General features: G+C 41.0%; 2 protein-coding genes across 2 annotated transcripts; both read left to right on the plus strand.

Annotated features, from left to right (window-relative positions):
- Window positions 1-107: 107 nt before the first annotated feature.
- Window positions 108-10,087, plus strand: LOC125529912 (6-phosphofructo-2-kinase/fructose-2,6-bisphosphatase-like). The gene is made up of 23 exons (XM_048694337.1): window positions 108-293; window positions 334-432; window positions 779-1,077; window positions 1,514-1,729; window positions 2,860-3,072; window positions 4,147-4,239; window positions 5,007-5,105; window positions 5,214-5,243; window positions 5,776-5,829; window positions 6,369-6,422; window positions 6,495-6,572; window positions 6,798-6,889; window positions 6,974-7,031; window positions 7,144-7,218; window positions 7,461-7,508; window positions 7,702-7,799; window positions 8,337-8,412; window positions 8,563-8,625; window positions 8,704-8,795; window positions 9,110-9,178; window positions 9,408-9,471; window positions 9,543-9,608; window positions 9,710-10,087. Exons 1-23 carry the CDS (start codon window positions 170-172, stop codon window positions 9,785-9,787), a joined length of 2,238 nt encoding a protein of 745 aa, XP_048550294.1. The 5' UTR covers window positions 108-169; the 3' UTR covers window positions 9,788-10,087.
- LOC125529911 (probable E3 ubiquitin-protein ligase ATL45) lies at window positions 9,710-10,875 on the plus strand (the record flags this gene model as incomplete). The annotated part of the gene is given in 1 exon segment (XM_048694336.1): window positions 9,710-10,875. A coding segment is annotated over 1 exon segment (384 nt), but the record flags the coding sequence as incomplete, so codon positions are not given.
- Between the last annotated feature and the right edge of the window lie 10 nt (window positions 10,876-10,885).

A 10,885-nucleotide genomic window follows, 5' to 3' on the forward strand; every position in this document is an offset into this window, starting at 1 on the left:
TCCCCACATTTTATCCTGCGACTGCGAGCTCCGAGGCCTCGGACTCCGCACCCGCACCACCACCACTCCCATCGCTCTCCCGAATCCCCCCAATCCGAGCCAAACCCCCCTGCTCCATTAAATTCATAAACCACCACAGTCACAGGTCTCACGCACACGCTCGGCAACCATGGGCACGTCGGGCTCCAAGGGTCTGGACGGCGTCGGGGGCCTCGGCGCGGCGGCGCTCGGCGGCGGCAGCGGGGGCGGAATGGGATCGGCTCATGGGAGCCCGCCCGCGCCGTACGGACCCCGCCACCAGCTCCTGATTACTCCTACTTCTGTGCTTGACAGTTCCGGTTTACATTGATTTGGTTCCGGTTTCGCAGCTCGCGATGGAGAGGGAGCTGGCGTCCATGTGGGAGCTCAGCTTCGTCGTGCCGCCGGACCATGGTATGCACGCTACACACCTACTACCCACCTACCTAATTGCGCTTGTGCTGCACTTTCCTGTTTAATCGGTTTGATTTTGGTATGAAGTGGGCTTTGTGATCTCGTCTGGGAAACCCGAACTGAACTGCTTAGTTGCTGTACCTCTCAAGTTGCGTTTCTCGTTTCAACAATAGTAAACCATCAGGATTTTGTGTTTTCCTATAGTATTCTCTAATCTCTATTCTGTTCCACCGGTCTGTTTGGCTCAACTGAATACAACTGTATGATTCACTTTTGCAAACTCTATTGCAAACTGCTGCACGTGTGCACTGGTCCTAACAATTGTGCTCTGTGGAATTTACTGCAGAAACACTCGACTTCAAATTCTTGCTCAAGCCCAAGGACGCGGAGACCCCGTGCATCATTGAGGAAGGGCCGACGCGGCTTCTTACCGGGGGCATGCTCGAGGGTGATGTTAGGCTTGCAAACTTCAGGCTTAATGGAGACGATGAGTTGCTTGAGTTTAGGGTTTTCAACAAGGCCGACATCGTGTCTCCGCTTGATCTTGCCGCGAGCTGGAGGGTATACAAAGAAAATTTCCAGCCTTCCAAGGTCCGAGGAATTCCTGATATCAGTATAAATGAAGCACCCACTCATGCGACCGAGGTGAGAACAGAAGTAAAAATGGGCACCTGACTTCGATTTTGCAATGCTTATGCTTCATTACTAGGCTTGCATTTTGTTGTACCGTCCTTCTGCTCAAATAGCTGGTATATTGGTGTCCTAAGTATCTCTGAAGTCGAACAGGCAGACAAAAAAGGGTAACAACTTTGAATTGTTTTGACTTCTTCATTTGAAGTTCAATCTTTACGATGTAATTGGCCATTTGAAGGACAGGAATGGGAGCTGATTTTTTCGTATTTCCTTCCCTTTCCATACGTTCTTGGTGCTACCTTCTGTGTACTATTGCTTAACAAGATAATCTCTACACTAGCAAAATCAATACATGCTTATCATTTCCTCATTTTAACACTTGCATTGTTTTTGCACTTCAATGCTGATAGCAAGCTAATTAGTATTGTGGTTTCATGCCATTCTGCAGGATGGATCTGGTTCTAGTTTGGAACTTGACTTAGAGCATTATGTTGTTCCAACGCCAACTGCACCACCAACTGAATATGCAGCAAACCTTGCTGCAACCCCAGCATCCTTAGATCAGCCTGAAACACCGTGGACAAATGATATGCTTCTTAGTGATGGCATTCAGAGTCCAAGAAGTGCTGCTGCAGATTTTAAAGATGATAGTTACCATAATAAGGTAAGATCTAATCTGGAAAAGTTGGTATGCTAACATGTTGGAGAATGGCGATTTGGTGACCGAGCTCCATGGAGTCCTTTATTTTTGAAAAAAAATCAAAATTCCTGGTTTCAGAAAAAATTGAAAAAAAATGCAAGTATACAAGGATGAAATGTATACGTGTGTAAAAATTTAGGATGAAATACCTTGAAATGCGACCTGTACAAAAAAGACAAATTCTGGACTTTGAGGATGAATAGTACCATGTGTTAAAAAGCCCCAGATTTGTTTTTTTACACGGCCCTCATTTCACCGTATTTTGTTCTGAAAATTTACACACATGTACATTATGCCTCCATGTATATCTGTATTTTTTTCAAAAAAAAATGATATGTAAAAATATGAATTTTGAATTTTGCAAAAGGAGGCCTCCATGGAGCTCGGCCTCCAAAAGCAATTTTCGAACATGTTGGTTATACTGTAACTATTAATTATATTGTGTACTTGAAGAAAAGGGTCTGATGTACTTGAAGGAAAGGTCTGATGCATCTACTTTTCGTTGATATATCCTTCCCAATTGTCATTTTCTCACTAGTATAATTAACTTCATGTTCCCTGAAATTGATCCTCCAACTAATATTGAACTAGTGTCATGTGTGGTTAACTAGTTATCATTTCATATAATGATTCATGATCTTTTTGTTACTTTGCATTTATTTGTTATCCATTACATGTTTTTGGACTTTTGGAGTGAAAACGTATTTTGTTTCGTTTTATCAGCATTGCCAAGTTATGTGCAGTAAAATATATTTATTTGATAGCAGTTACATGTTTTTAGACTTTCGGAGTGAAAACGTATTTTGTTTTGTTATATCGCATTGCCAAGTTACGTGCATTAAAATATATATTTATTTGATATCCATTACTCCCTCAGTCCCAGAATAAGTGTCGCTGATTTAGTACAACTAAATCAGCGACACTTTTTTTGGGACGGAGGGAGTACATGTTTTTGAAATTTTTGAGTGAAAACGTATTTTGTTTTGTTATATCAGCATTGCCAAGTTATGCACAGTAAAATATATCATGTGTTTCTCCGAACCAGAATTAGTTTTCTAAAAGAGCCATGCCACATTGTTTTGGTCCTTTTGTAGGATACTGAGGCTTCAATAGCAGATTCTTCTAATTCTAAGAAGTTACAAGTTTCTGGAATGGTAGAGTCAAAATCAGTTGGTACCTTAATACAACTGCAAAAGAAGGACATGCCACAAGGGCTATACGTTGACAGGGGTGTTGTCTCTCCTAAGCTTGGAAAATCATTTAGTGCATGTTCCCTGGCATCTGGCCTTAATTTTGGATCAACAAAGGTCAGTATTGTTCGTATCCTCAACCAGTATGAGGTAACAAAAGAAAACTGAAATAATTAGGAAAACAGTCGATCCTAAACGGTAAAGAGCTTTCTGCCGGAATCAGTCTTGAGCAAATCGTGTAGTAAGTGCCCAAATGAACAACTAGAAACTTCTGTATGCCCAGTTCAGATTGTTGAACAGGTGTGTGGCTGTGTGCGAGCCTGAATAAATTATGATGAGGTAATTGCACTGTCAGTACATGAACTTGCAATTTAGTACACGAACTTGCAAAATGTAACCAACTAGTCCACAAACTTGGCTCGGGTGTTCATTTTGGTCCAAATGGCGCTAGCTCAGGCTAACTGTGTCCACATGGTTGGCAAAGGATGTGCATGTGGTGCACTGACGATTTTTGGCGCGGTCTAAATTAACCCAAACTGAGCAAATCATAGATCTGTACCCGCACATGTTGGTTGTAAACTTGTAATACATCACTGAGGTGACCTTAACCCATGATCCTTCATTGATCGAGCCCATCTCAGTACAAATTACTGCTGCGAGTACGCCACCAAGGGAGCGGAGATGGGGCAGATGGGGAGCCAGGAGCGACACACGGCGTCGTCGTTGATTAAGCCCCTCAGTCGCCGTTGCCGTCACCCCAAGGGGCCGCCGTTGTTATTGCAATTTTGGGCCCTAAATTTCGAAAGAGAGGAGAGTGAGATAGAGGAGAAGGACCATCTGATGCAATTCAAAGATAGAACAGAGCGTTATTTGCAAATTTCCTGGGCTGGAATGGGTGTAGAAATGGCTCTTGTGCACCAGCGTGGCATGTCACGTATGCTTTGTTAGCACAAGCTAGTGTGATTTGGATCAAATTGATACTGCAGGCCAAGTTTATGGACTAGTTAGTTGCATTTTGTAAGTTGATGTAATAAACTGAACCCGCATGAAAGGTTCAGATATTGCTAGTACAATTACCTCTATTATGTCCATTTCTTCATTTATTTGGTTTGATGTAGTTGAACAAATATTTTACCAGATTACTGAATAAAGTTTATACCTGATTCTTTCTTATTGTTGACATATTTGAAGGCCATGCCAGAAGCAGCCGGAGCTGTTGCAGCTGCAGCTGTAGCTGATAGGTTGCACGGATCAAAGGAGGACCGGAAACTGGCTATTGTTCTGGTAATTATGATCATCAGATACCATCACAAGATAAATATTTGACTGTTGCATTGTTACTACATAGCACCTACCATTTCCTTTTATAATATCTAGCTGCCTTAATAACGTAACACCTAGATGCTTACTAACAAATAAATAATTCCATGGATAAAATAAATTTCCAATTATTCTGTGTTATACAGTTTAACCTTGTTATACTGTTTAATCAGGAAAAGTAATGTGGACACAGATTTTTGGCTCTTGGGATCACATGATTCCTTTTTTCACAAAATTTAAAAACTGAGGCAAAAAGTTTTAGAGAAAATGAAGAAAAAAAATTCCAGTGCGTAGATATCAGAGGTAACGAGTCATGTACCTGCAAGTTTATGTAAAAAAGTGTTCATTTGTGGTCTGGGTGGAAAAACAGAACTGGGGAGCTGGAATGGCATATTCAGGTTTTGAAAAAGTTCTTGGGTTTGTTATTTTTCCACTGCTCACAAATTAGTTGTGATTTTCAGGAAACTTGAAATCTGGAAACTGAGCCATTCGCATGTGAGATTTTGGACTAGTGCAATTTCTTTTAACAGGGATTATTAGGAGTTTTTAGACATAATGTCCGTATATTACAACTGGCAATTTTGATGCCCCTTGACGGAGTATGATTTGCTTGCTGCTGAGCATAATTGGCATCATGTATTAAGATTCACTATTGTGCTGGAGCACACTCATATAGTGTTTTCTATGCTTCTTTGGGAAGATCTCCTTCTGATTTATTTACTCCTAATTAGGTTGGCCTACCAGCTCGTGGGAAAACCTTCACCGCAGTTAAGCTTACAAGGTACCTTCGTTGGCTAGGTCATGAAACAAAACATTTCAACGTTGGAAAGGTGATTATATTCTAGTCCACATTATTTATCGTGTACAACCGGTAGATATTCTTGGATTATGGAAAATACACTGAACTCACTCTCTCTCTGTTGAAACTGTATGTGTAGTACCGCCGTCTGAAGCATGGAGCGAATCAGGTACTAAGATCTGTCATTTGATACATTATCTTCACACTTTTTTGTTTAAGTATATGGCATTTATATTCTTTACATGACACCGTATTTTATTTTCAGTTACTCTATCCATATTTGCCTTTATACATCACTGATCTGTTGGTGTATTAATAATGATTGTTATCACAGCTATCTTTTTATCATGCTGTTTCATTGTTCACTGGTATAAAGAAAATAACTTTTAACATCTTTTTCGTATTGTGTATATAGGTCCATCAGTCTTCTCAGTAAACATTGAATGTCACCAGCTATGCATTTATTAAATTCATTCGCACATTGGCTGAGCAAGTTTATTATTTTGTTCATACTTCTATCTACATTGTTACTGTACACATGAATATATCTTTGGCTCTCATTCTTGTTGTGATACTGCTTGTTCATGTCACATGCATGCGTTTATATCTTGTTTTTTGCAATGCAGTTATTTGCGTCTATGTTAGTAAAATTACAGTTTACTGTAGAGAAATCTGACAATTTTGTAGTTTCATTGGTTCAGTCTGCAGATTTTTTCCGCCCTGATAACCAAGAGGGGATCGAGGCACGTAATGAGGTCAGCAGACTTTGTTCTACAATTTGTTGCTAAGTAAAACTCTAAATTCTATATAACTCTTCGTGCTCACAAATACATCATTCTACGTTTTGAACACGAATGCCTCACAATTTTTGTTTTATACCCTCCCATTTAACAACTTGTTTTATACACATATTTAGGTAACTAATAAATGCTACCATGGTAGTTTGAACAATTTAGTCCTTGTGATTGCTAGACCAAAATTTATTTATGAACAGGAGTATTTGGCACATCTTGAACCTGCAATATTGTCATATTATACTCACATTTTCCCATTAACGTATTAGGATTTGATACTAAGATTGCTCTGCCCCCTTAAACTCATGCTATGTTCTTTGGCTTGGATTATTCTGAATGCTTCTCTTGAAAGTTCCATATAGGCCATAATAATTCAATTTAGCATACTACTTCAGATGTAAATTTTGATTGGCTGACCAACAGCACCACAAGATGAATATTAACAACGAATTTTGTGTAAGCAAGTTTCCACATTATCTTTCTCTCTGAAATGTTTCCAGGTGGCTGCTTTAGCAATGGAAGACATGATAGACTGGATGCACGGAGGAGGTCAGGTAAGCTGGCTTTATGCTGCGTGGTCTTCTAACAATGTAATGTTTCTTCTGACCAGTTCCTATCGTGTGTAGGTTGGTATATTTGATGCAACAAACAGCACAAGGAAAAGAAGATATATGCTAATGAAGATGGCTGAAGGGAACTGCAAGGTATTTCGTAACATTTGGATTTACAGTAGATTTGGTTCTTTGACCTTTCTTCCGTGATTATCTTGAGCTAAAATTGTTTCATGTTGATGAAAGTTATAACATATAATACTGTCACACCACTGACAGTTTGTGGGTCAGTCTAATTAATGTGTTTTTGTGCATTGGGTACATTTCTGTCATTTGTCATCTTGGACAATGCTTGCTAACTGGATGCACTTTCTGCAGATAATATTTCTGGAGACAATATGTAATGATCGAAACATAATCGAAAGGAATGTACGCCTGAAAATTCAGCAAAGCCCTGATTATGCTGACCAGTTAGAAACCGACAATCCCTCAAAACTCGCCCTGTACTTACAAATATAATATACATAACCTTATTTCTGTGTAAAATTTTGTAGGCCGGATTATGAAGCTGGATTGCAGGACTTCCTTGAACGTTTGACAAATTATGAAAAGGTCTCAATGCTCTGCGAGTTATATTATGTTCTAGTAGTGCATGTGTTGTCAAGTAAAGTTCTTGAGCTCTCTGAACTATTTAATATTGAACCAAGTAGTATTCCTCTTGCAGGTCTACGAGCCAGTGCAGGAAGGCTCATATATCAAAATGATTGATATGGTAAAAGGGGAGGGTGGCCAGTTGCAGGTAACAAAGATGATACTGCTATCTCCTATTCCTGTAAAAAGGGTGGCTAGGTTTCCAGTTATACCTTTAAGTGTTCTAGGGTTGGCTCCTCTTTATAACTGGGAAAACTAGGTTCTTTACACAAAACCGAGCATTTTGGTTGAGTTTTGTCATCGTGGGCTTGTAAATTTTGAAACTTAGCATTCTAAATTTGTTTGGTACTTGTTTCTTCGAATTTCTAACTTCTTGCCACCTTGTACCAGGTGAACAATATCAGTGGCTATCTCCCTGGGCGCATTGTCTTTTTCTTGGTATGTACTTCAATGCTTAGTTTCTTACAATATAAATAGTCAATTGCCGTTTCGGAAGCAAGTATAATATCTTCCCATTATGGAAATGCTCATATGTTGTGGTTGCTTCAAAGTTTATTTGGAGTGTTAACAATGGAGTGTCATTAGTGCACTTTTAATTTGTGACACATCCTTCCTTAATATGCAACTGCAGGTGAATTCTCATCTTGCGCCTCGGCCTATTTTGCTTACCAGGCATGGTGAGAGTTTACACAATGTTAGAGGAAGAGTTGGCGGTGACACGGTGCTAAGGTTTGCTTCTCTAATCTGATACCTTCAGATGATACCTTTATATGCTTAAGTCACCATTTTTTAGTTATTGGAGTAATGGGCAAGTGGTAACATATATGGAAATTTTGCATTAGAAATTTTGATTATTTTAGGCCTCCTTTGGTTTATAGGAATTTCATAGGATTTCTAGATGATAGGATTCTTATAGGATTTTTTCCTTTAGAGCCCTTTGGTTCATAGGAATGGATTCCTATTCCTACATAGGATTGGTTCCTATCCTCCACATTTCATAGGAAAATAAAAATGAGCCTAGACTCAATGGAAAAATTCCTTTGGTGTCAACCAAATGACATCTTGTTTCCTATTCCTACTCATAGGATTTGAGATACATGTCATCTCATTTCCTACAAGATTCCTATTCCTACGATAATCCTATCCTATGAACCAAAAGAGGCCTTATTTGTCAAGAAAGCATAGGCAGAATCATTCCTCTTATGGGAATTAGCCTATTGTATTCACCTAACGAAGACCACTTCAACCTGCCTGATAATTATGCAGTGAAGACGGAGAGCTTTACTCAAAGAAACTAGCCAACTTTATTGAAAAGCGCCTCAAAAATGAGAAAACTGCAACTGTAAGTAATCCCCTTAAATTTAGTTACACTATTTTGCAAGGGCAACTTAGTGTTGTCAGTATTTTACTTAAGAAACAGATGATGTCTGTGATCCTATCAAGAGAGCTAACAGAGCAAGATGCTTTATTTTGTGGCTGTCCTGTTGTTTAGATTTGGACTAGCACTCTACAGAGAACAATTTTGACAGCAACTCCAATTGTTGGATTCCCAAAGGTAGTTCCTTGAAAGATTGTGAGTTCTCTTACAGACCTGTTGCTACCTATGTATACTGACATAGGTTCAACCTTGTAGATACAATGGCGTGCTCTTGATGAGATCAATTCTGGTGTATGTGATGGGATGACGTATGAAGAGATAAAGAAAATTATGCCTGAGGAATATGAGTATGTAGTAACATTTCTCTGCAACTTTTGCAACAAGTGTTCTGGAATATCTTATTGGTAGTTTATGTACAGTGCCATGCCATTTTGTTAATTACCATGCTACAAAGCTACATTGTTTTCCCTATTAATCATGCCATGCTAAAGTGTAGAAGTTACATTAGACATTTAGACATATCTGAGTTGCTAAACTGAGCGGACCTGTATATTGCATGATTTCTTCCACAATATTTTGGCCTTTACATATTTATTGAATATATATTATTCGAACATGCTGTTATGATGGTTTTGTAATGCGTGCTGCAACTTGCAACCAGGTCACGCAAGAAGGACAAGCTGCGTTATCGGTACCCACGTGGGGAGTCTTACCTTGATGTGATTCAGAGGTAAAACAATCTGCTGAATTATTCAGAATGTTGTGTGGTATTACTGGACTTTACAATACATAAAACTGTGTGTGTGTGTGTGGGGGGGGGGGGGGGGGGGTAAGTTTTTTTCTTTTTATAGAGAAAAAATGAAGGTGTTGGTGTTGGGGGGGGGGGGGGGGGGATATCAGTTTCAGTTCTGTTATTACCTCCATCCTAACCAACGTGCTACACTGGTAACAATCCTCAGGTTGGAGCCTGTTATCATCGAGCTCGAACGCCAGCGAGCACCAGTGGTCGTTATATCCCACCAGGTAAATTGCTACCGTTGATGAAACTCTCTTGTGCAGAAGCGCTGATCTTAAAATGTCTGTCTTATTTATAGGCCGTGTTGCGAGCATTGTACTCGTATTTCGCCGACAGGCCTTTGAGGGAAGTTCCAGACATGGAGGTAACATGGCATTTTGATCTTCTCTTGTTGCATCAACGCTGTATTTGAAAACTGGCAAAAGCATTGCTAAACCAATTGAACACATTTCTAATGTACCTTAGATGCCACTCCATACCATAATCGAGATACAAATGGGCGTCACCGGTGTCGAGGAGAAGAGGTACAAGCTCATGGATTGAGAATCTGAGATACAGGTAGGCTCAGCACAACAGCAAGTTCCGGATTGGCTGTTCTAGATACAACCATACAGGCAGTATATACATACAGTTAACTCAATACAGTAACCAGCTATTCATCTCTCCTCTCCGGACGGCCTGAAAGTAAAACTAACCCCTCCGGTGTAAACTATTCGACCGAAAACACCTATTGGTCACTGTAAAAAAAACATATAATACCGCTAATAAGGAACTGTAAAAAGATACTGTACCAGAAGATGTTACTGCTGGTAATGATAAGAAAAATGCAGGTTCATCTTGAAAGTAACAAGTCAAAGGATTGTTCCTTGTCCTCCCTTGGTTTCCCTGTGGCTGATGTCAGTGAAGGAAATGCAGGATCACTGCTCACTTGGACTCTCGGGCCATCATGAGACCTGCCCACCGAGCTGTGGACCTCCTGTGCTGTGCTGTTCCCGTATCCATGTGAGGACACGAGACGTTTCAGTCTCTTGCTCCAGAAACTCGGTGGCACGGGGCGCAGCAGTGTGCCAAAACCTCCCACGATTTCATGCGGCATCTACGAAGGCTGTAGGGGCCGGACGGACGTATGCTTGGCTGGCCGGTCGCCACAAGTTGCCAATAGTTTTTGTGCAGAAAGGTATGTAGGCAAGCCATAGTTTATGTGGCGAGCAAAAGGCGGCATTTGACGTCGATGGCACGTCCATGACATGTGGGGTATGCTGGCATTGAAACGCAGCGCAGACACGAGTTCGTTAAAGATAACAAAATCTGCAACTTGTGAGAAGAAACCGAGACGCTCGTTACCCGCTGCCTTCAGATATATATACATATGGTTCAGTCGCTGGTCACCGGACTGCCATATGCATGATTGCACACTGCACCGTGCGCACCAGCATCCAGCCATGTCGCCGTTTGCGCCTCCATACAACACCAACGTCCTCCTGGCCGCGGTGACCGCGCTCTCGGCGGCGATCGCCTTCGTCGCCGCGCTCCACCTCTACGCCCGGTGCTTCCTGCAGCGTCGTGCCACCACCGCCGCCGCATTGAGCAACCCTCACGCGCTCGCGCTGGCGCTGCAGCGGCCGCCGGACCGCCAGCCCG

The sequence above is a fragment of the Triticum urartu genome, unplaced genomic scaffold, assembly GCF_003073215.2.
Source record: "Triticum urartu cultivar G1812 unplaced genomic scaffold, Tu2.1 TuUngrouped_contig_5944, whole genome shotgun sequence".
NCBI classification, from domain to species: Eukaryota; Viridiplantae; Streptophyta; class Magnoliopsida; order Poales; family Poaceae; genus Triticum; species Triticum urartu.